Consider the following 25,372-nt stretch of genomic DNA (forward strand, 5'->3'; position numbering starts at 1 on the left):
TCACCAATTTTCCCAAGAAACATCTGGTAAATTGGAAAAGTTATCTATAGAAAATTAAAAACTTGATTGTCATAAGAAATGGAAAATTTAAAGCTAATATCGTGGGTTGACTACATGCATAAACTCGCCATGGCACAGGGATATAAATAGAGGCTGCAAATCATTTGCAATATGATAAAGCAGGATGAATCGCAATAATTTGGATTGAGTTGGGACTGATAACGCGGGTGTAAAGTTCTTTTAGCAAGAATTTTTTAATATATATTAAATTTGACTCTTAAGACTTTGTTACGCTGTTTGGATTAAATTTTTGAAAGTATTTTATGATGTACTAAATAAGTATACGAGAAAATCTTATCTTAACTTACGTAAAAGTATTTTTGAAAAGCTAATCCAACTAGCTCCAGATGAAATGCCAAACCATGGGCATCATGAGCAAATTTTAATTTTAACATATGAAACACCTGATCATCTTACCTAAAGTTAAGAAGGTGAGAAAAGGCTTGACAAATTAAGTTGTCCTGAACTTGGAGGGCACTGCCTGTAAAGTGAGGAGCCTTCATCCCCCGCCCCCCCGGGGGGGGGGGGGGACTTTCACTTCTATACATGGAATTACAAAGATAAGTCTCATTCTCCCTCACCTACTTTAGCGGTGATATGTTTTTAAGAGATTTAGATTGTTAATTTGACAACGGCTATTACAAAAAATTGGCTTAGAGGTTGTTAGCCTGATCCGCCTTTCAGGATTTCATGGCAAAATCGAGTCTTCCAGTTTTTCTGCAATTTGCTGGGTTAGAGGAATCTGGACCAAGTCCAACGTTTCATGCAAATTAGCAAAACACTATCTTTATAAATATATATATGTGTGTGTGTGTGTGTGTGTGCAAAGATTCATAAATTATTATTATATATATGTAATTCTTTGGAAGATAAATGCGATTTCCACGATCAGCTAATCAAAATTCCTAGCAATGTCAACAATGTACAAGATTGACTTTTCACATGGTTTTGACAGATAAACAAGGTCTGTGAATCTATCAAAACTTGGGCCAAAAAAAGAATATTTCATACACTTAGAGAGAGATGTATAGTAGTACATGGAAAAATAAAAAGTTAAAATATACAATAATTCATTCCTGGAGAACGATGACATGTCTCGGAAGGCTTACACCATGCAACTGAGAAACTATGCAGTATGCACCATCTGGAGCAACCACAAAATTTTGCCCAATCAACCACCTTTCGCACCCAGGATACTCTGCTTCCAGAATGTATTTCAGCATGTACGTGCTTGCACAACAAATGCAAGCAAGAGTAATGCCTAGTTTACTGGGAGGAACTCAGCATCATAACTGGAATAGAAAAGCAAATAGCTAATTAGACTCCAGAAATGAATAATAAGCCCACTGGATGAACACCAGATCACTTACTTTTAATATGATGAAACATCATAAGATCGTTGAATTTCTTCACAGCAATCACCTGCACCATCAATTATGAACTGAAGGAAATTACTCTTTTTTTTCTTTTATAATCTTATCCCTTTTCCTTTACTTGGGGTGGGGGGATGCAGAATCAGCAAATTGCTAACATCTTGAAAAGCACGTGTTAGTTCCTCTTCATCCGTCAATATACATTACATGTCAGCGGCTATACGTCTTAATAAGTGAACTCTGCTCTGCAGAGATAAAGTATATTGAAGCTCCTATCATCCACAAGATTAAGAACGCAGGTAGTGAGAAGATAAAGCCTCTATATCGCACTGGATGTCCCCACATGTAGTGAGAACTGTTGCAAGGATATAATCATCCACCTCAAAACCTTCTGCTCGCATTCTATACATGAGCTTCAAAGCCTCTCTACAGTGTCCATTCCTTGCATAGCCCATGATCATGGCTTTCCAAGACACAAGATTTCTTTCTGGCATGCTGTCGAAAATTTGAAAAGCCTCTGAAACATATCCACATTTCGCATACATATAAATTAAAGCGCTGCTCACAAATACATTGCGCAGGGCAGGGGTTTTGGTTGCATATGAGTGAATCAATTTTCCTTGCATTAGAGCTTCTAACTTTGCACACGCTTTCAGAGCTGATGAGTGAGTGAATGAATTAGGCAACACGCCTTCTTCCACCATTTTCTTGAGGAACTCAAGGGCCTCAGGCTCATGCCCTAGCCGAGCACTTCCAGAAATAATGGCGGTCCATGAGACAACGTCCCTAAAGGGCATATGATGGAGCACCTTAATTGCATGAGAGTACTCTTTACATTTGGAGTAGAACCATACCAAAGTACTCCCTATGTACATATTAGAGTGGATATTACTCCTGATTATCTGTCCGTGAACTTCTCTTCCACTTAGCAAATTCTTGATTGAGCCACAGGCCATCAAGACACTAACAATAGTCCTTTTGTTGATATATACTCTTTGTCTCTTCATTGACCTAAACAAACTTATGGCCTCCTCACCTAAACCATTTCGAGCACATCCTGATATAATGGATGTCCAAGTAGCTGTATTTCTGATCTTCATTCTGTCAAAAACTTGTCTAGAATCTGCAATTTCTCCACATTTTGCATACACATCAACTAATGATGTGCCTATATATACATCGTTCTTACAAATTTTCTTCACCATAGCACCATGTAGCTGTCTCCCCATTTTTAATGCCTTTATCTCTCCACAAGCCTTCAGTGCACTACATACAGTATATTCATTAGGGATAAACCCATTGCCTAGCATTTGCGATAACAATGTAAAGGCTTCATGCCCTAGCCCTTGCTGGGAACAAGAAGTGATCATAGTTGTCCAACATACCACATCACGCTCCACCATCCGGTTGAATATAAGAAATGCACTTGACATGTCCCCACATTTTGCGTAAAAATGAAGAACTGAATTATGAACAATTAAGTTCTTCCATCTGCCTTTCAAAATACTAGCATGTATTTGCTTACCCAGCTGTAAATCCAATTTCTTACCACACAAATTCATGAGGCAGACAAACATCTTATTGTTTGCTTGAACCTCATGTTTAATGGATTCACTAAACAACTCTAAAGCTTCATCATCCATATTATGATTCAAATACCCATTAATCATAGCGGTCCAGGTAACTGTATTTCTTCTGGACATTCCATCGAATACTTTGCGAGCCAACCCTAAGCTCTCCAATCTCAAATAGGCACAAATTAAATTGTTATCAACATAAGTAACAGGTTCTGTTAAACATTTTAACAAGACTGTGTGTACCCTTCCTACTTCTTCCCCGTTAACACACAGTCGCAGCCATCGAGCAACTAACCTTGGATTTAAGCATTGGTTTTTTTCATCCATATTGTCCATCTTCTTCCTGGCATCATCATGAAAGGGATAATTGATGATATCTTGAAATTCCAACTCTGCGGCATCTGATGCTTCGATGCATGCACTTGCAGCTTCATAAGCGTGGACAATGGACAAGCAAGTGCTCCTAGGGTTTGCCAGATCTTGTCTCAAAAAAATCGAATGCAAGTTAATGGCAATATAATACAAAATGAAATAAATTGTCAGGTTTGAACTACCCAGTTAAATTGCCTCATTTCTTAAAAGATGATATGCAGCACATGATTTCTGCTGTCAAGACTTGAGGGGGAAATGCTCGGGCAAACAAACAGAACTTCACCAAGCATAATATATTGATGAACTCTTATCTAATTAAGCCCTAATTTAAAAAATACTTTATTCCTCTAACAAAAGCAACAAATGTATTCTGTGGGTCATCAAATTTCATCATGAGCATCTGATATACTCGTTGAAAGAAGAATAATTAACAGTCATTGTGAACTGACTTTTGGGCAAAGTTTGGCGACTCCCCAGCAAACCGGATGAACATTTCTGTGTAACAACAGAATGTAAATCTTCAATGTTATCCAAGTTTTTGGATACATTTATTTCTTTCTTTCGAGAGGGTTCACTAATTGAGCACCCTTAGAATCCAAAATATAGCTACAAGCCAAACGAGTTCTAAAGAGTGAGAAAATTTAAGTTGAAAAGTACTTAGCTTACCTTTGGTGCTAAAATTCAAGGAAGCAACTCGAACTATATTCCTTATAGGTGCAGTGAGGGAACAAGAAAAATCTCCATAAGCTTTGAAAGTAGGAAACTTTGAGGGGATTGAACAACATGAGTGAATAACCACGGCAGACAACTCCATGAGTTTTAAGTTTGCTCTATCAGGTTATGGGCTCAAAAACGGCATGGGCACAGAAACTGAAGAACTGGCCTATGGGGAAGAAAATATCGATTCATATGAGTGAGACGAAATGAAGGTGGAGATGAAAACGAAAATAAATTAAATATGCACGGAGGCCTGGAAATTGAGATGAGGATTCCGGGTTGAAAGGAAGAAGAAAAACCCCAGTCGGTCCGTTGAGACCTTACCAAGAACCACAGGGTTTTTCTGGGAAAATGCGGATAATAATCGAGTTTCCCTCCAAAAATCCAAATAATCCTGGCCGGCACATCAATACGGGACAGAATATGACAACATATATACCGAACACTCAAAAAAAGATCTTTTAAATGTACAAGGCCTTCCCCAAATTATCTCAAGATTGAAAAATATCCTTAGTTTTGAGAATAGAGATAACGAGTGAATTCATAAAATAATGAGAGGCAGCTTTGAAATCTTATAAAAAGTTTTTACACGTTTTATGGGTTTAACTACCCTTAACGAACTGCTCTTCAATATAAAAAGAATGAGAGGGAATATATGTAAGTCGGTCAAACCAGACTAATTTGTCTGAAAACCCAATCCATTTTCCGAACTGGGTTGCATCATGTCGGGCCGGGTTCCTTGTTTGATGCTCGCCACCTCTCTCGGCTTTCTGGGATTCTACGTCCTTAAACTGGTTTGAATTTTAAGAATTAGAATAAATCATTTGAGCAACAAAAGTTTTCATATAGGTTATATTTAAAGAATTAAGTATATTTTTATGAGAAAATTGGTTGTGCAGGACAAAAGGACCCATTTTATCTAGTGAAAAAAAATCATTTCTATTGTTTTACTTCATTTTTTAAAATACAAGTAAATTTTTATTTTCATAAATTATAACGATTTCTATATAAATATACTATCCCTAATCCTTATATAAGAGTTGATTAACTAATTTGAGTAGATTAAAAAATTAATTAAATTAGTTATTCGTAATATATATGTTATTTTTTTAGAATACTCTTACTAATCATGTGTATTAATTAGAATAATCATTTGATAGAATATTTAACATGTGCAATCAGTACGAAAACTATTTTTTAAAAAATAGATAAATACAAGAGATAAAGTAAATTGAAATTTTATATCTATAACCAAATTGAAAGTCAAATTAGCTCTTCTATTAAAAATAAAAGGTAATACATAGCATTTTTGGACAAAATACTTATTATGGTAATTGTCTCAAGACAAATAGAATTCTGTTTTTAGCTAAAGAAAAAATATAGTTTCTTAAATAATTGAAATAGAATATTTAAATTAAAAAAATTAATTCATTCTGTCCAAAAAAAAAAACACATAGAAAGGAAGGGAAATGTGGATATGAATTATGGTCCAGCCCAAATTGGTTAAAATGGTGGCCGTCCGAACTCGATAATAAGCCCTTAAGCCCAATAAGAGCAATGGTTTGGTTCCTGCCAGGCACTATATGCATATAAACCAGCTAGGGTTTTTATCGTCAAGCCAGGAGGCAGAGGGAGAAGGGAGACTCGGTCACATAAGGCGGAAATTCCTGAAAATGGTGAAGTTCTTGAAGCAAAACAAGGCCGTTATCGTCCTTCAGGGACGCTATGCTGGTCGCAAGGCAGTGATCGTGCGTGCCTTCGACGACGGCACGCGTGACCGCCCGTACGGCCACTGTTTGGTCGCCGGAATCAAGAAGTATCCCAGCAAGGTTATCAAGAAGGATTCTGCCAAGAAGACGGCCAAGAAATCTAGGGTTAAGGCTTTCGTCAAGCTCGTTAACTACCAGCATCTCATGCCCACGCGTTACACCCTCGATGTGGATCTTAAGGACGTAGCAACCATCGATGCCCTTCAATCAAAGGACAAGAAGGTTACCGCCTTGAAGGAGACGAAGAAGAGGTTTGAGGAGAGGTTCAAGACCGGCAAGAACAGGTGGTTCTTTACCAAGCTTAGGTTCTGAGCTTTTCCCCTTCAGGAACAACGAGCCACTTTCAAACTATATTGGTTTCTGTACTGGTTTTGGTGAAGGGAATTTTGGATAGAGATTATAGTGTTATCGTTTTTCGAATTGTTATTGGATCTGTCGGACTATTTGCGTTTTTCTTTAGTTAAATTGAAATCATGTCGTTTCTTAATCCCATATCTTTGCCTGGCCATTTTCATGGTTTGGTGAGTATTCCTGAGCATTTACTTATTTGATGCATTTTTTGTGATTAAATGACTGTGCTTGGAGGTAGTAACTGCTTAATTTAACCAATTTGATCGCATTTGGTCTTGCTGTCATGATTATCTGTATTGGGTCATATCAAATCAGCATTCATGTTCTTGGGGAAATGTTTGCTTTTTCATGCCTATTTAGTCTTGTTGCAAGTTAATTTGGGTCATTTTGCAGCGTTTTGTGAAATATTCTTGTACCTCTTTGGGTAACATGCTATATCTATAATTTTAATTTCGTGGTTTTTTCCCCCTTGTTGGAGAGAATGAAATTCTAAATTCTCGGAGCCGACTATAGGCCTTGCAAAATTGAACTAATGCAAACTAATGGGATTATATAGCTCTTTTGACAAGTTTTCCCACCTTTCTTTCCCTTTTTCTGGAAAAAATATAGAAATTGAACAGAGTATTTTCTGCCTTTTGTTTTGGGCTCCATAACACAACATTTTTCCATTTTGAACATGTTAATGCTTTTGTGTTTGCCACAAGTCTTGTTTGTTTTGAGTTTTTTTCTCCTAATTACTGAAAAGCTGGAATATTTGGTGTCTTTCCTGTGGATCGGGCTCGCCTTTAACAATGAATCATGTCCCTTGGGGATTTTGTTCATTCTAAATTTCATTTTTCTCCCATTACTTTGTGTTGTAAATTTGCTTATGTGCCTTTAACTGGTGTAACAAAAGGACTTCCTTGGAAAGAACATCCAATAGAAGCCGTAGCTTACTCCACATGTTGGAGTTCCCACACAAGATGCTCAGTTTTCACTTTGTTATGAATGAAGCATGCGATCACGTTTGGTGGTTTCGTCATGTGTTATTGGAGAAATGCATCCTTTGTCATTTGAGTTGCGTTAGTTTAACTGTGTTTGCATTTTTCTCTCTTTTGTAAGATTTGTGCCTTGTTCCTTGCACATGCGTCTCTAGTCTCTGCAATTTATGTAAATGGCTAAGTTTGCATTATATGAATGGTATATAATGGTAAATAGCTGGTTCGACTAGTAAATATAGAACATCTATATCAGTATATAATAGAAAGTTTGATGATATATGTATTAGTCATGAACGTGACTTGTTTATTTATTAAAATTAAGGGAGTGCATATATAGGACCCCCCACCCTAATTTTGACAATTGAGGATGAGGGGGGCGGGGGATCAAAACTCTGATGATTAATTGATTATGATGGATCTTAGGGGAAGTTTTCGTAAATTTGATATTTTTTGGTTTAATTTTTAACAAAAGTGAAATTTTATTCATTTTGATTCTTGAACAAATCTTCTAACCACTTGTTCCCCAACTTCTATTTTTTTTTTTGATGACGAGCCAAACATATGGACAGGGGTCCACTTTGCTAGTTTTCTTCTTGTACCGGCTGGGCCGGCCCGAATAGCACCCACTATACTATGGGTCAGTTGGCTAGTAATAGTATCTTTCCGTTGAATTCCAAATGAAAAAGATTTGTGTGAAAGCTGGACTCTTATTTTATATTACGATTATTATTTAATAATTTAAATCGTTTAGAATTTTTTTAAACAAGTAGATAAACATCAATTTTTATTAGGAAAAATCCCAATAAAACACCTTGAGACTATTAAAAACCCAATTTAAGAATATGAATTTGCATAATAGTCTAGGGTTGAGCAAGCTACTCGCAACCTAGTGAACCTGTCTCAGCCGGGAGAAAATTTGTCCCCAAAAGAAGTCCGTAACAGACGAGCTTCAATGGGCAGGATGGGTGGGTTCTTGCATTAAACGGGCAGGTTATGGTTACATTACACCCTTGAGCTGCCCATACCCGTCTGTATATATTTTGTTAATTTCTTTTTTTATATATAACTTTCTTATAATATGTTATTTTTCCACACATGTTGAACATTTAACTTTAGATACTATAGTTAAGGGCTTGTTTTTCAAATATGAAATTCTTGGTTCGATTCTCACCACAGCCTCACTTGAAAGGCTGAAACTCATCTTCATTTAACAATTTTTATATCAATTTTGAAAACCTATTATAATTTACACATTCCAAAAAGTCGAAACCAGTTCCCCTCTCCTTCTCGCACGAAGATGCCATATGCAAAAACCCATTGCACAACCCAGATCAATCATGACAACGGCACCGCCGTCTATGGTGACTGGCCCTTTGCTCGCTACTGACCTCATCGTCCCTCTGAGCCTCTGCCTTTAGTGCTTCTTCTTCAGTTGCAAGTCTCATAATCGAGTCTTTGGATCTATTCTTCCTCTGCGGCCTGCGTCTTTGTCTTTCGTTTCAGATTTCATTCTTCTTCATGCTTTGTGAGACTCTCTACTTCCTCCATCATGTTCACATCTCCTTCTTTCTTTCTCTTTCTAATCTTTAAGTTTTTATCTTGATTTATATATTGATAAACTTGAATATAAATTAATTTGACTGCGTTGATGAGGGGCTGAGAATAAGATGAACAGGTTCTTCTAGATTTCTAGATCCCAAACAGGTTCCTCACAACCTATTTTAATCCGTCTATTTATTCCAACTTGTTTACAATGGTTTTAAACGGGTTCATTACAAGGCGGGTTCATTACAAGGCGGGTTGTGCCGTACCTATTAATCTTAAACGGACAGGCCACGGGTTAGGGCACAGGCTGTCCAACTCGCCTATTGCTCTACTTTTATTAATATCACATTGAGAGATGAGAACTAATTTGGAATTTGCAGATCTTGTAAAAAGACCTCCTTACCCCTCATTATTTCCTACATCGTTCTCGCCCTTTCTCCCACTCACAGCCTTACTCTCCTTCCTCATCCTCCCTTCACGCCATCTGTTGAATTGGATTGTCCAGTTCTCAAATGGAAGGGTATGCTTATGTACATGCTCTCACTAGTTTTTCATCAATTTCCTTTGTTTCTTATTATCCTGTTGTTTTCAAATAATGTCCTGTTCCTCCCATCCTTTCATTCTAAATTCTCATGTCACAATATTTTATGGGAAGAAACCAGCACGCTATAAGCTCCTTTGTCTGAGTAAGAATGTTAGATGGGAAAAAAAAACAAGAGTTATCAATTATTTTTAAATTACTACTCATATCTCAATTTGGTATTATGCAAATTCAGATCCTAAATTGCATCTTTGATAGTTCAAGGTATTTTCATTGGCATTTTCCCCGTTTATCAATAAAATCACCTTTTTTTTTTTTTTGGGTTCCTTTTCATTATGTGAAAGTAATACATGTGCCAAGAGAGCTGGAGAAATATTCTTAATCCAAATCACAACCATTAACCAACAGTTTCTCACCCAAAAAAAAGAGTACAATTTCATCATAAAAAGTATTGAAATAATTGAAGAATATGGATAGTAATTCTAGTCTAAGCATTCAAAATACACACAAATAGGCTACAACATTAATGAATTATTAAATAACTAGTATTAAAAATAATCTGTGGATAGTCATTCTCTTCATAGATATAATTAATTAATACAGAGTTTACTGGTCCATTTACGAATCTAAAAGTTTAAATTTTCCATGCAATTAAATTTCAATGTTTTTTTTTTTTGACCAGCAATTAAATTTCAATGTTTACATGTAACTTTAATCTCAAGTAAATATTACTGAAAAAATAACATACATACATGGAAGTAAATGACTGTACCATATATATATATATATATATCCACCAAATAACAAAGCAGGAACTTTATTATAAATCACATGGGAGGGTGAAAATTATAGGGCAAGTCATCGACAATATTCGGATTGCCATAAAATGGTAACACATTGAAGACATAACCATTTTCCCTCTCATAAATACGTTTCAGTTCCCACATTAGGAAATCACACATTTTCCATACAACTTCACGCTTCACACATCTTTCACATTCTCTTTTACTTCTTCTTCTCTTTCCTTCAAAATTTATCATATACTCCAATCATGCGCATGTGTTTGTTTGTGTTTTTAAAGTATCAAATAGCTAACCCTTCTACCCATTTTTTGGTGTGCCAAGTTCACCAAATAAATATTAAAACTATCGTTATGGATATCCTTCTTACAAAACACAACACCACTCTCTCAAAAAAAATTTTCAGTTTTAAGTTTCTTTTTCTTTTTTTAAAGTTAGCTAGTGGCTCCACATTTTCTACGGCCTTTTTATTTTGAAAAAAAATATGCAAATTCAAATTTTAGACAATTTAAATATTCATTATTTTAGATTTTTTTTGGATATTATTTGATTGCAATTACCATCATTACAACAAATTTAAATATTAGCATAATCATAATCAGGTCTGAAAAAAAGGATTTAATTACCCTAAAGTCTACTGATAATCAAAGAGCATGTAATGATGAGTTTTAAAATAGAAAATGACAACAAATTAAGATTGGTCATTTGTTATTAGGATTTTTTGGTAATTAATTTTTTTTTCTTTGAGACCTCATGTTAATTCTCCCTAAGTATTATCATATTCTAACTCTTTCAAAACACAGCACCATCCGGTCTGATTCGAGTTTTAATTCATTTTCCACCTTCTAGCTAGCCAAACAGAATAATTTGTCCCTTTTTTGAAATAAAAAGATAAACACTAATAACATGATACTATCTCTAGTCTTTAGTACAAGAACTAGATAACTAATTTGGAGATATTAAGAAATTTAGTTAAATTAGTTATTTGTTACAAATGTATGTTGATATCTTAAAACTGTTCTCTTTAATTATGTGCATCAGATGATTAGAATTATTCTCTAGTGGAAACCGTTACAATTAATATGGATATCTTGTAAAAAGATGGAAAACAAAATATATTAAAATTTTATATTTAAAAACAAATTTAACTCCCAATTAATTTTTATATAAAGTACGAGAGGTAGCATTATTGACCAGATCAATCATGTGACAGACTGATACTTGCTGGAAGACCTCACAAAAACATTGAGGTCCCCTCTTACTTTCTCCCGCCATGAACAAACGGGAACATGGGCAGCCAATGGAGAGGCGACACGTAGCAAAGAATGTGGGTATGAGGGATATTAATCACATGGTTGATTACATCATGCCCACCCTTTTCAAGAGGGAATCCATCCCACGTGGCACGTGGCACGTGACATGCATGTGATAGGTGGCAATTTTGTTACCTTGGACATCCCTTTCGTTCATTGTCCGTATTGATGGTCTTGAATCTTCATGATGTCAAATATTGTTCAACTTCCATATTAATGCTATTTAATTAATTAATAAATACTCCCTCTCCTCTTACAACTCTTGTACCCCCGTTAAGGGGGAAAAGAGAACTTTTGTATTAGTTTGAAAAAAAAAAAACTTTTGAATCAAATTCTATAAATATGCGACCCATTTTATATTATGATATATATCCTTATTTAATTTTTAATATAAGAGTTATTTAACTAATTTGAATAGGTTAATTAATAAATTAAATAAATTAATGATTTCATAGGGGGTTCTTGACTTTTTTTCCCCTAATAGAATATATGATTTATTGATGCAATAAATTTAGCTACTAAAGACAATACTTATGTCAAATTTTTTATGTCTATTATATCAAATTCTCAAATCATACATGACTATGTACTACCCCTGATTTTAATTATAAAACTCTGTTTATAGTTTATAGACAAGATCTTATAATTAGGACCATAAATAATATCATATTTTTCTAAATATTATCATTAGGCTGTAAATTCACATATAAAAAAATAGGTGAGACCATGTGTGGTTGGATGCTTAATATATATAAATAACTTAATTTAAGTATTGTCCGGCTATTAAATAGACAAATTAATGACTCTTGCAACTTAACTATTCTCGTCATTTGGGGCATTTTGAAGCCACAAATTACATAGAAGAAATGCAAACTTTATAACAAAAGATTTGATATTATTCTCTTAGAACGGATAGCTTAAACAATGATTAGTTTAAATTTGGAGTATCATATTTGTAAAAGCTTCTAAACTAAATAGGAAAACCTTAATCACTTCTAAATTAAGGAACATGTGTGTTGTAGGATGATTTCTTTTGCGCTTTCTGCATGTAACCACACACAAAAGAAATTGAGGGAAAATGATGACAATTACAAACCTTTTGTTTGATAAAATAGGCTATTTATTAATTTTTTTCTTATTTAATTATGTTAAGATTCGGGTCTCTAAATGTAAGTTTTCCTTTAAATTTCACTTCATGTTTTTTTTTTTTGCCAAACTTTTTTTTTTTAAAGGAGGGAGGCAACATTATTTAATTAATTATAGGGATGGAGAGAGAAAGAAAAGCACAGAGAGAAGACAAAAGCATGCAAGTGGACGGTGAGAAGTCACTATTGAAAGAACCTACTTTCCTAAAATGGAAAGCTTCCCACTTTAAGAGACCAAACAGTGGCAGTTGGCATCTTATTAAAAACCCACGTGACGACAACGAACTCAATTTCCTGTTTTGAGCTTTCACCATCACTAATTCACATCCACTCATAAAGATACTGAGATAAATTACCCATAATTATTAAACTTATAGTATAAACATGAACCGCTCGATCTCTCTGAGCCACAAAATCCTCTGCTTTTTTAATTTATTTATAATTTTTATCTTTGCATATGGTCATCCTATGTTTTTCCTAAATTGAGCAATTTTTTTTAAATTATATTTGAATTTTGCCAACATTAAAAAAAATAAAATTTAGTTACTATTTTGAATGAATATAACATTGTCACATTCATAAGATTAAATAGGTCGTAATTTTAAAAACTACTAAAAATACTAAATGCAGTCATTTATCTCAATAGAAATTTAAACATTAATTCGTTATGTTCGGGAGGATTCCTCATCAGGATGACATTGATGAACACCTAAACTTGCCTAATTTGTAAGTTATTTTGGACGGATTCTACTAGGTATAAATATCATTAGTGTTTTTTATATATATTATTTTGCTTTTACAAAATAAACAGTAATCATTATCAATGAAAAGATCTAATCTATAACAAACTATCCTATTCAGAAGCCATAAACATAGGACTCATACATACATACATACATATATATATATATACTCTTCTGGTCCTATTTATAAGACAGAGAGAGAATGTATTTTTTGGTCTTATTTATAAGGCACTGAGAGAAACTTTTTGTATGGATGTACAAATTTACCTCTCATTTATTATTGTGTTGACTTTATTTATATGAGGTATAATGCATATTAAATAGAGATAAAGTCAGAAAGTCATTAAAATTTAAATGAAAGTTAATGAAGTTTAAAGTTTTCATTGATCTGTGTGAAACATGTTGGAAGTGCCTTATAAATAGGATCAGAGAAGTATATATAAGTTGAAAGGTGTCTTAAAAAAAAAAAAAGGCTTGGAATATTGAAGCGTGGCACATATGTAACTCATTTTCCACGTGCTAGGTCAAGTATCTTAACTCAGTCTTTTTTTTTTTTTTTTGGTTTGTTCTTTTGTCGCCCCAACGTAACTGACACTTTATATAGAGACCCTTCAAAGTGTATTATCTCTTCCATTACTCTCTCTCTCTCTCTCTCTCTCTCTCTCTGTGGGTTTTCAGTTTCAAAGGTTTTATTTTGAGAAGATCGTCGAAATTTGTGAGGATGAAGCGAAACTGTGAGTTGGAGCTTGGCCTTCAACCTCGTACTAATCGTTCAGGCAATTCAATGTAAGCATATTTTCTTTTCTTTTCTTTGCTGTTCTTCCATGAGACGATTGATATATTGACTGATTTTTCTCATCATCGTTTATTATAATTTTCTGAGAAAATTCTGAAACGGAATTTTATTAATAGTGATGAGCCTTTGGACATCACAGAACAACACCATCCTCCCCAGATTCTTCACAGTGGACGCCACTGCTTCATCGATGTTACTGAGTTTCAGGTACTGATTAGAACCCCACAGAAATAATACAGAATTTGAAAAACGAAGTGATATGTATTGATAATGACTTTTGATGAAGAGTACGAGATATTACAAAATTTCAGGATGAACTCTATCTCTCCTCCTCTCTCTCTCTCCAACACACATAAACAAATATATGTGCCTCATGTAATTTGGTTTAGGAGTGATATATGCTTTCTGTTTGTTTTCTTGTTAGATAATGTACATTTTACTTAATTTTTATTAAAATAAATAGTTAAGGAGTTTTTTTGGTATAAAGTGTAAGACTTTAACCTATTTTGTGGGGCAAATTTATTACTTTTTTTTATCAAATTATCCAAACTGATTGCGTACCTGGGAGTTTTCAATAATTGGTTAGTTTTTAAGGAATATTTTATGAAATCTAACCCATAATTTTTTTTTCGACGAATAACTAACTAAATATAGGAGTTAATAACTAAATGTAAGGTATCAATCCACTTTGTGGAGAAAATTATATTATCTTGGTTTCAATAATGGGTTAGTTTTCCATGCAAATAATTAGTGGATATTTTATGAAAACTAACACATACTTTTTTAAGAATAATTAACTAGCTTAATATCTGTAAATTAATAACTTAACTTTTACATTTATAATCGAAGTGAGCATAATTATTATTCTATATTTTCACGATAATTACATGTTTTCTTTGAATTTTATTAAAACCAAACAAACTTCTCCCTTAATATCCTTAATCACAAAACAAGCCAAATTTTTTTTGTTTTCTAATTTGGTTAATAATTATTGTAGGCAAGAGTGATAATATGGCTGGCAAGTAGGGGAATGGAGGGATCAGGTACAGCAGGAGCAGGAACATCATCATTTTGGGTGCAATCTCAAGCGTTGATGAGTGGAGGAGGTTGTGTTCATGGAGGAGGCCTCTCTCTCAAGAAATCTCTTCACAGTTTTCTGCAGAAGAGAAAGAAAAGGTTACAACAACAACAGACAAAGTCACAATGTGATGACTGTGAATAATAATAATAATGATAATAATATATTATTATTAATATTTGTAATGATTTCACAAAAAAGCCACACAAATATTATTATTCACCATTTTTAAGTTACAAACTGTTGCATCATTTAATATTACTGCAGGCCCCCTGTTACTTCCCCATTTCATGAAATTCTTCATGTGCTGCTTACCTATTGCTTCACTTTTTCCCATTTTCTTCACTTTCTGACTTTGTCAATCCAGCTTGTTTCCTTACTGTAATAAATATATGTCTCTACTTACACCTATTCTCTGCTATCTCATTGAATCATATATAGCTGGCTTCACTGGAATATGGCCAGCGTAATACTTACTCTCACTGCTTTTAAATGAAGGAGTTATTTTACTAATTCGCAGAAATTAAAAAAAAAGAAGTTGTATTGATTATTTATAAAAAGTGTGTTAATTTTTTTAAAATTTTCTTTTAAATATTTGCATCGAAAGCTATTTCCTTCATATATGGGGATCGTGGGTATCATGTTTAGAACCAAAAAGGGAGAAATTACAAATGGGAACCATATAATGGAATAAATAACAAATAATAGAGAGATCCTGTCTTTTTCTAAAAGAAAGTCTTATCTTGAGATTGAATCTTAAATTTGAAAGTAGTGCTATTCATAAATTTCTTTTGTGTGACTTGCGTCCTTATTTTTATTAAAAACTTGTGAATTTTCAACTTATTATCCTTAAAATGTATGAGAGTGTCATTTGTAAGTTAAGGTATTTATTTGGTAGTGTGCAAAATTTGGGGACCTCATATGTAACTGACTTCATTATATATGTTCTACTTGCAATTCCTCCCAAAGCCAAAATACACAACGCTCCCTTAACTTCAGATATCTTACATAGAACCTCTCTTATTTTTAAAGATGATGGGCGTTATATGTAAGAGGGCTAAAATTAAGAATTATGCATACTTTGGCCCCAAAACAAAAAAACTAAAAAACATGTAAAGAAAAACTTATGAAAAAGTTGCTTTCATTTTATTATTTTGCACTTTTTTCTAATGAAAGATTATGATATGGTCAAACAACAGAAAACAAGGAGATTATAGAAACTAGATCAATTGACACCTAAAATGAGATATTTGTTTTAAATTTCAAAAACAAAATGATATTAACTTCTTATAATCATCCATGGCAACATAGTGTTCAACTATTCATCGAAAATAAATGCACAACGCAGGATCGCAGATTGAAGGGTGGCATAATTTATCTTCTCAGGTTTAAACATGGCCCACATCACACGAAGTGGTAAAATTAGAAACCTATAACGTACAATGGAGTAAAAATTCATACTTAAATATAACAGAACATAATTTCTTTGAAGCTATTAAGGGAACTGGCCCTAGCAAAATTTCTATCCCATCGTATATCTGCAAAAGGATAATTGGTATTCTCTATATAACCTAAAGTCGTTCGCCAAATATAACTCATTCAAATGGTTGTAAAAAATCCCCATAGGGACCAATTCCTAGAACTAACCCCAAAAATGACGAGCAATCATCCAGCATGCGATATCGTCGAAACTCTATTCTCAAACGCACCGAAGACTGATATTGCTGCATCTTCCCTTGTTTTACCACTGCCAGTCTATACTTCAAATCTGGTAGGTAGAAGATTAGATCTAGGTCTACATGCATTGCCTGGGAAAAAAAAAAAAGGCTCAATCTATAATTCATCATGAGCTTGAGGTTGCTCATCAACCACTTCTTTTCTTGAGCTTTCCGTTTTCTCCCCTGATTGATCGCTTTGGGGAGCATCATGAGCTTCTGAGTTTTCGTTTGCTGGTTGATCGCTTTGGGGAGAGCTATCTGTTGAGGTGGAGTTTGCAGTGTCAGTTTTGTTCTTGCTCTCTGTTTCATTCTTTGTAGGCTTCTGGATTTTAGGCTTGGGTTTGGGGATTCTATTGATCCTGGCAACCTGTAGAGGTACAGAGAAAACTCAACTAAAGCAGCACTGATCTTCCAAGGACTTTGAATCACATGCCAATGCCATAATCCATTCCTAATCATGAAAGATAAGAGACGATACCTTGCTTTGCAGATCAAACACCTTCAGATATACTTCATCGGAAGTAAATGCTGGCTTGCTAAACGCAGAAGTCCTTCACCACATCAAAAGAATTGCAGAATTAGAAATTAATAACTCAATAAATCGAAGATATCATAAGAAAACTGACTTCCTCGGCAGGCCCAGAATCTAAAAGGAGCAGTAAGTGCTATGAAAGAGGTAGACTAATTCAAATCCTTGAAAATGTTTAGAATATGGGTACTTGAACTCAGAAAGGAAAATGTACGCCTGAACTATGCAGGCTACTTGGTCTTTTTACCTCAAAAATAAAAGAGAAGGGTAGTGCTTCTAGAGATTCACCAACTATATTTGATAGCATTAAGTATGACACAAGCATGCGATATACATTTAATCGTGATGATACAAACAAGGGCATGTCTGGAATTTTCTCGTTTGAATAAAAGGATGCTTCACGTACAAGAAGAAGAATAAAACAGTGATAATATCACAAAACAGTGCATATACATGTGTTTACATAAATGCCGTAAAAATTTCTTATAATAATGCATACTCAATGCACTATTTATCAAGGAAAAAAGACTAAAAAATGAATAAAATAACAGGAACTTACTCAGCCTGCTCAGCTTCCTTCTCGTCCAACCAATTCTTAAACTTTTCAGCATCTTTTACAACCTAGCAACCAGAGAACAAAATAGTTTAATGTAAGCATCACTTTCATGCGCCTAAGTCCACAGAATCCAAAAGGCACAATCAATATAAATCAAATACCTCATCTATTTCTTCCTTTGGAAGCCAAGACTTATTTGTCTTCCACTGTTGTACAATCTGCATTTGTCAGAAAACATTTAGTTGTATCACCATACAGCATATTGCAGAAGCCAAAGCATAATGCTTCAAATTCATATGAACTGGACGGCTAATCAAGCTCATAAACTGCCAGACCAGGCGTTCAGTTTTATCAACAACCTGACTTTCAATTCACACACAAGCACCAATGGGGCTTGACAAGTAACAAGAACCATGGGCCTATTTTTATTTTAAAGGGAAAAGGGCGTGCTACATGCACACACAGAATATAGGGCATTGATGGCTCTCGGACATGGAAACATTAATCACTAATCACTAAGAATATTTTTGAAGCAAAACAGATACTAGCGTATCAAATTAAACTAAGATAACTTTCAATCATCACATTACACTAGAAGGCTGGTAAAGGTACCTGTTGCAGCTCGTTATGGTATTTTCGAGCATGATCAACTGCTGCTGGTCGAGATGTAAGCTCCTTCAATCTGTAAAAGATGTTAAGTGGTTTAGACAACATCAACATGCTATAAAAGCATAGTGAGCAAAAATCAACAAAACTAGCACCTTACTAAGAAAACGACATACCTGAAAAAAATTGGATCACCTACTGCTTTTAACATATCTAGACGCTCTTCAAACTCTGTAGCATTGGCATCTTCTCCATCTGTATACAACCAATCTTGCACCTGACGCATTGCAAGAAGCTTAAGTCAAAAATCTCATACAGAGAAAAATAAAAAAGAATTATCCAAGGAAAAAAGTGGAACCTGATCAAGCTTCTCAACAAACAATTGGCGTTCATCATCAGTAGAAACTTTTGCAACATCCTCTAAAGTTTCAATCTAGTACAAAGAGGAGCAGTATTAGAAGTATTATATGTATAGCTAAGTCGTTTAATTATTAACAAACTTCAAAAAGGTAAGAAGAGTTATACAAAGAATTCTTGGTGATAAATGTGACGATAACTTACAAAACAAAAGTCAATGGTGAACAGCAAGAGATTAAGGAAGACTTTTATTGTCTGAGAATTGCTCATGCCTCATTATTGTAAATTCCTATTTTCCCTTTGACAAATTTTTCCCCCCTTCCCAAGGGGGACCATATGATACTCAATGTACAAAAAACTAAATAAACAGTAACAAGTGAGCCTTTCAATGAAATTAATTAGAAGAAAATTAGAAATTTCACGTGCTAAAAATGAAAAATGTGAGATAGCATACAAAAGGTGAAGTTATAAAAACTCCCCTGTATCACCCAAAACAAAAATATTAAAAGAAACTGGAACCATTCGCATATTGTCCACCAACCTTTTCCTTAGTTGCGTATATATATCCTTCTAAGTCATTTTTCAGTTCTGCTGTTCTTCTTCTCTCTGCATCTTTCTTGTCCAGTGCCTCTAATTTGCCCTTAGCTTGAGCAAGAAACTCTTTTGACAGAGACATTCCAGGTCCCACTAGCTTTGATTCAATCTGGGAATGCAGTTCGAAATTTATGCAAAAGTGTAAATATGCTAAGAAGTTCCATATAATGTTTTTAAATTACCAACTGTTGTAAACGATTAACAAAGTCAGCTAGGTTGAACCTTCAATGGGACCCTAAAGGTTCGCTTCTTCAACTTTTTCTCTGTACCAGAATCTGTGGCAGGTTGCTCCTCTGCACTTGTATTCAAAGTCTTGCTAACCTCCCCATCAGTTTGTAACTTTTCACTGTTTTCCTCGGAACTATTCCTACCACCAGTTTCCAATGTCAAGTTCAAAGAATCTGAAGTAGAATTCTCTACGGTCAGATTCTTTCTAGGAACTTCCACCCACTCTGTTATTTCGATAACAGCATCTGCCCGATCCAAAGAAAGGATTCCACTTCTACTCAAAGAGAAATGCAGGTTTGCTTTTATGGGAGAGGACAAATTCCGAGATGAATACCTACAGAATTAGTGAAAATCAGATGTAGAAGACTATCAAACCATGGTTTGCAAATTATACTTTAAAGAAGCTTAAAGCAGCAATTATATCCATATTAATAAAGTTGTTTATACTTACTTCTCCGTTGCAGCTGTCAAACCAGATACTTGATATTGAGCAACTTCAGGAGAGGTAATGCCAGGTGGCAAAAGATTTTCACTCTCATAAGCTAGTGAAACCTCAAAATCTTTGTTATGGATAATTGATCTGAACATCTGTTAAGCAGGAAACAGTAACTAAGGATTATTAGCTGAGTTGGAGAGCTACTAATCACTGTGAGCTCTATAACATGCTGTCACATGAAATATGACTGTAATCCTATTCGATTTACCTTGCTTGGGATTTTTTTCAGTCGTGGTACAAGTAACTGCCTAGTACTTTCATCTTTCAAAAGATCAGGGCCATTCAACTCAACCACAAATCCATACATTGAACCATCAATCATTCCAAGCTTCCGATTCAATTTAATTCCATCGCTTAAATTTGCAGCATACAGTGATGCGCCTAGAACTATAGCTTCATCGGCATCAAGATGTCTGTCAAGTTCTTTCCTCCCAAAGAACTCTTGAAGCTTAGCCTGCAATGAAAGGAATTCAAGATAATGGAATATTTTGGGCTCATTACCAAAACACTACTAGTATAAGTGATGAGGTAATGCTGCATATGACGGAATTTTCGATCATCTGAGACAGATTAAAGACCATTCCTGCGGTTTCTAGTCACAATAGTTATACAACAGATATGTCTTCCAAACTACGTCAAAGAGATTATTAACATATAAATTTAGTCATTTTCATTAACACCTATCTCTCCATAAAGTCTTCTTGCTAACAAGAGAGCTTTGCTCTTTCACTTGCTTTTTCTGTAAAATACTTAGCAGCTGTCTCATGAAGGCACCAATGACAAGTTAACTGTTCAAATTAATTAAACCAAAACAATATCCAACACTAAAGCAAATTAAATGGTAATAACTAAAATTTCTGCATGGAGTTATGCGTTACAGAGATTAACTTCTATATTCAAAATCAAGCATACGGAAAACTTATTGTGTTTAGATGATATGCTAATACAGAGAGCTCAAAAGTTTGGGCTTATATATCAAATAATCCCACCCTTGCCTAAAAGGGCATTAATTCTAACTAACTAGTCAGATAAATTAGTTAGCAGTTGCTGATTAGCCAAGTATAGAACCCAATCGCCTTGCCTAGTCAGCAACTGCTGACTAAGTTAATTGACTAGTTAGTGAGAATAACTCACAACAATTAGCAAAATAGTAATAGAAAGGAATGAAATAATTTAAACCTGCAATTTGGGAACTCTGGTGGCACCTCCTAGCAACTCCACTGCATATATTTGGTCAGCTGCCAAGCCTGAATTGTCAAGCAATGCTTTCACAGGCAAAAGAGATTTTTCCCAGATATCCTCGCAGAGCTCTTCAAACTTCTCACGGGTAATAGTACTCCTGGAAGCAAACAAGACTTTGATGAACAAAAATACATAAACATTCAAACTGAAATATATTCCAAATTGATCATTAGCCAAATACTTAAATCTTAGTGCAGAAAAACAAGAGGAGTAAGATGCAGAATAACTCAAATTAGGAAGCTGAGGAGATGGCGTGTTGGCATTTTTACTGAACTGGCAATGGCAGCTTATATATCCACAAAAGGAGGGAGCTAGGAGGGTATGAATTAGACAAGGTCAAAAATTCTGTATTACTATCTTGCTTTTTTTCTTTTTTTAAATTTTAACCAAAAAGTTACCAAGGGATACTTTTACAACAGAAGCTGAACCAAACCCACATTTCAAAATACAAAGAGCTGCACCCAATTTTCGTGACATTATCCCAAGAACCACTTTTAAAATTTTTTATAATTAACGCCTACTGAAATTTATCTACCCCTATAATATCATATCAAAGCACATGCTATATTCATCACTTAGTATACCAACGAAAGAGAAAGCAGTGGCATTTAAATAATACACTGAAGTTGCATAATTACAAAATAAGTCCCTAGTCATCCAACCAGAGATAAATATATTAGATGATATTTGTCTTAATTTTCCGTGTCAAGTAAAGGGTACACTTTTTGTTGCATGAAACTTTTTTTTTTTTTTTGGGTGTGTGTTGCAGTCAGGAAAAACTAATTTTAAGGGCAATCCAAGTATTTCTTACCGAAGACAATATGGTCTCCCTCACAAACAAAATAAACACCAGAAAGAATTAGGAGGATGTGTTATTTCACCATACTTGTTTTCAACAAATAAAGTGTCTCAAGAAAGTATTCTCAACTGAAAATGTCTTCCAAGAAACATTCACCTTCATTTGTTTTCAGAGTATTTTGCATGATGGTACCAACCATAATGTTAAAAACTACAGAGTATGTTTTATAAAGCATAAGCTACCAGCTTCCATTTGGATTAGAGATTGTAATAAAACTATAAACAGGTTTTTATTGAAGGGCTTAATCTTTTTATTACAACCTTTGGTTCTTAATATAAGATCTAGTTTGTGATTCAATCAGAGGTAGTAGAAACAATTCTCAAAACTTCTTTGAGATTTATAGAAATTACAATGTGAATTTCAATGAAATTGGGATGATGATACATGCTGAGGAGACACTACAGAGTTCACCTACCTGAAGTCTGTGTCTGCATGGAGTGACTCAACTGAAATGGGAGCAGCTGTGTTTGCACTAAGAATTTCTTTGGTTCGTTTAACCTGTTTCTTTAATTTAGCCATAGCTTTAGGATATTTTCTCACATCAAATCCATCACCAACTTGCTTGTTGAATTCATTGGCAAAGTGCTCCACTAATCGCAATTCCATGTCTTGACCACCTAGCTCTGGATTCCAATAGACATCCTTAACCTTCATGAATTATGAAATAAGAAGGATCAGAACGAAATAGAGGAAGACATGATAACACACACAACCATGGTCGTTTCATTTTCTTATGTTTCATAGAAAAGAACGACAAAGGAGTCAGTTAAGCTTAAAATGTAATAATGCATAACATTCCAGTATAATAATAGAAAGTAAAATGTCTTCCGTTACTCCATTTGCATATTTTAACACAAATAGTGGAAAACAATTAACTTTTCATGCCTGAGAAATTTTAGTTATTGTAATTGTAATCGCAATTGTAAATATATCCATCATAGCATTAAAATATGAAGATATTTGATATTCTTACAACAATATATCAATCTATACAAATTTTATCTCCCTGATAAAGGAATTAGTTTCATTAAAAATCATAGAGATGTGCAACAACGGGGCAGAATATGTTATCCTCCAAAATAGACATGCCAATAGAAAAAAGAGGCAACAAGACTAAAAAATGCGACAGCCATCCAATCTCTCTACACTCTATACTTGTTCCAATATCCCCAATTCATAATATGTCTTTCAAATAATAAATGCCTTGAAGATATTAACTCGTTGATGACTTCTTCTTAGACGATAACCCACTATTTTGAACTTCTGTTTGTTGTTATTTTCCATTATACCGATGCATGATTTGTTGCTCACTGCAAATATTGATTTTTTACTCATGACATGCCACCAAACCTTGACTATTATAATCATGTCAATGCCACAATCATCCTTGATGTAACTGTCCATATACAAATCATGCTGTTAAATGACCTTCAAATTTATAAATACAAGTGACTGAAATGAACGATTTTACAATTTATGTTGGAACGTTTTCGAAGGGAAAAAACCATGAATAATGTATACGAGTGACTTCGAAGCAACAAATATAAATTATTCAGCCAGGAAAAAAATGTATGGATAAAGTTGCTTCGCGGATAGCATATGATATTGAATTAGCAACACAAACTTCAAATTACGTTTACCTGAAACTGATTAACCGATACTGTCTTTCCATATTCTTTACTGGGGTACGCGGAGAAATGCACAAGTGCGGCATAGGTACTGCTTGAACCCATGTCATAGAATATGACATGCCTTGACTCATTTGAAAAGTCCTTATCAATTCCGTACTGTAATGCGGCACCAGAATGCTCGTTTATCAAAGAAAGAACATTAATTCCTGCCAATTGTGCTGCCTGAAGCAACCCAGTTCGTTCAGCTTGACCAAAGTAAGGCGGTACTGTGATTACAGCATCTTTGATAGGAATTTTGGAATGGAATTCCGCTAAATTAACAGCATAGGTCAAAACCATCGCCACCAATTCCTCAGCAGAATACTCAGTGCCATTAGCGTCGACTATAACACTCGCGGTGCCCCTCGAATCTTCCTTGATTTCAAATGGCAAATACATTGAATCCAAAAACTTCTTAGAGAAATTATACGGCTTGCCAATCAGGTCCCTGATCTGGGAATAGACGTTTTGAGGATACCGAGCCACCAGACCAGCTGCTTCTTCGCCTAGTAAACGATCGCCGGAATTAAATGACACCAAGGCCGGAGATTTCCGCTTCGACATCTCATTGATTGCAACCGATATTGGACTCTGCCCAGGTTTCAGGTTTACGACCGCTACTTTGACCCACTCAGACCCTAGATCTACGCTAAAAACTGCAGATTGTGACGGAGAAAACAGAAACAAAAGAACAGAGAAAAATATCCCAAGCTTCATCAGGATCGACGCCATTCTGGAATGCAATCGGATTGTCTTACACTCCCAGCTTGTTCTGTGCAGCACAAACAAAAGAAGAAAAATTCAGCCTAATTCGAAACTAAAATTGAGCTTAAATATCGATAAAATAATTGATAATATCCCATTCGTTCTGTATTTCTCAAATCAAGATTAAAAAAAGCTATACCAATATTGTGCAGATCGCATTCTGAGCAAGACAATCAGTGAGAAAACTCCAGGCGTTTGGTTGCCGAGAAAATTCGGAGAGAAAGAGTAAAGCAGTGACTTTCCCGGTAATCTCCCACAAGCTGTGAAGGGTTAAGATAATAAGGCGCTTGACTAGAACCGGAGTAGCGCTTACGTGCTCCCATTGGAGTCAGGAAGGCTGAGATAACTGGGCCAATGAGAGAAGGCCATGTGGCATAAATTACACGTGGCGAAAGATAAGATGAGGTGTGTTGTTGTGCCTACGTTGTTATGGATCCTTCGCGGAGCACAAATTTAATTTAAATATTAAAAAAAAAAAATGCCCAAAAGACCTGTTGACCCCCACTGGTCTACTTGCGATGGTCTATGGGCATAATTCTGATAACGTGACATGACTTTGGAAAAATGAAATAAATTAGCGTAATTTTTCAAT

The 25,372-nt window shown here is 34.7% G+C and overlaps 4 protein-coding genes across 6 annotated transcripts; 2 read left to right on the forward strand and 2 right to left on the reverse strand.

Annotated features, from left to right (window-relative positions):
- Nucleotides 1–930: 930 nt before the first annotated feature.
- On the reverse strand, nucleotides 931–18,001 carry LOC114717811 (pentatricopeptide repeat-containing protein At4g18520, chloroplastic). 3 transcript variants are annotated; one of them, XM_028903010.1, is made up of 4 exons: nucleotides 17,997–18,001; nucleotides 12,491–12,494; nucleotides 1,431–3,387; nucleotides 931–1,352 (listed from the first exon to the last, which is right to left on the reverse strand). In XM_028903010.1, exon 3 carries the CDS (start codon nucleotides 3,344–3,346, stop codon nucleotides 1,721–1,723), a length of 1,626 nt encoding a protein of 541 aa, XP_028758843.1. In that variant the 5' UTR covers nucleotides 3,347–3,387; nucleotides 12,491–12,494; nucleotides 17,997–18,001; the 3' UTR covers nucleotides 931–1,352; nucleotides 1,431–1,720. The 3 variants fall into 3 exon arrangements, with proteins under 3 accessions (XP_028758843.1, XP_028758842.1, XP_028758841.1); XM_028903009.1 differs by lacking the exons at nucleotides 12,491–12,494; nucleotides 17,997–18,001 and adding an exon at nucleotides 4,049–4,394 and having other exon boundaries at nucleotides 1,431–3,176; nucleotides 3,306–3,489; XM_028903008.1 differs by lacking the exons at nucleotides 12,491–12,494; nucleotides 17,997–18,001 and adding an exon at nucleotides 4,049–4,394 and having other exon boundaries at nucleotides 1,431–3,489.
- LOC114717812 (60S ribosomal protein L27-3) lies at nucleotides 5,702–6,359 on the forward strand. Its single transcript, XM_028903011.1, has one exon. The coding sequence runs from the start codon at nucleotides 5,773–5,775 to the stop codon at nucleotides 6,178–6,180; it is 408 nt and encodes a 135-aa protein (XP_028758844.1). The 5' UTR covers nucleotides 5,702–5,772; the 3' UTR covers nucleotides 6,181–6,359.
- Nucleotides 14,008–15,304, forward strand: LOC114717840 (protein TIFY 5A-like). The gene is made up of 3 exons (XM_028903049.1): nucleotides 14,008–14,072; nucleotides 14,199–14,289; nucleotides 15,080–15,304. The coding sequence occupies exons 1-3, from the start codon at nucleotides 14,008–14,010 to the stop codon at nucleotides 15,302–15,304; spliced, it is 381 nt and encodes a 126-aa protein (XP_028758882.1).
- On the reverse strand, nucleotides 16,521–25,049 carry LOC114717810 (heat shock 70 kDa protein 17-like). The gene is made up of 15 exons (XM_028903007.1): nucleotides 24,920–25,049; nucleotides 23,986–24,787; nucleotides 22,761–22,993; nucleotides 21,424–21,583; nucleotides 20,453–20,698; nucleotides 20,200–20,336; nucleotides 19,743–20,082; nucleotides 19,468–19,629; nucleotides 18,928–19,002; nucleotides 18,746–18,846; nucleotides 18,576–18,645; nucleotides 18,125–18,181; nucleotides 17,967–18,028; nucleotides 17,357–17,429; nucleotides 16,521–17,245 (listed from the first exon to the last, which is right to left on the reverse strand). Exons 2-15 carry the CDS (start codon nucleotides 24,745–24,747, stop codon nucleotides 16,994–16,996), a joined length of 2,730 nt encoding a protein of 909 aa, XP_028758840.1. The 5' UTR covers nucleotides 24,748–24,787; nucleotides 24,920–25,049; the 3' UTR covers nucleotides 16,521–16,993.
- Nucleotides 25,050–25,372: the final 323 nt, after the last annotated feature.

Source organism: Neltuma alba, unplaced genomic scaffold (genome assembly GCF_004799145.2).
Source record: "Neltuma alba isolate B1F8T4 unplaced genomic scaffold, ASM479914v2 tig00011777_pilon, whole genome shotgun sequence".
NCBI lineage: Eukaryota > Viridiplantae > Streptophyta > Magnoliopsida > Fabales > Fabaceae > Neltuma > Neltuma alba.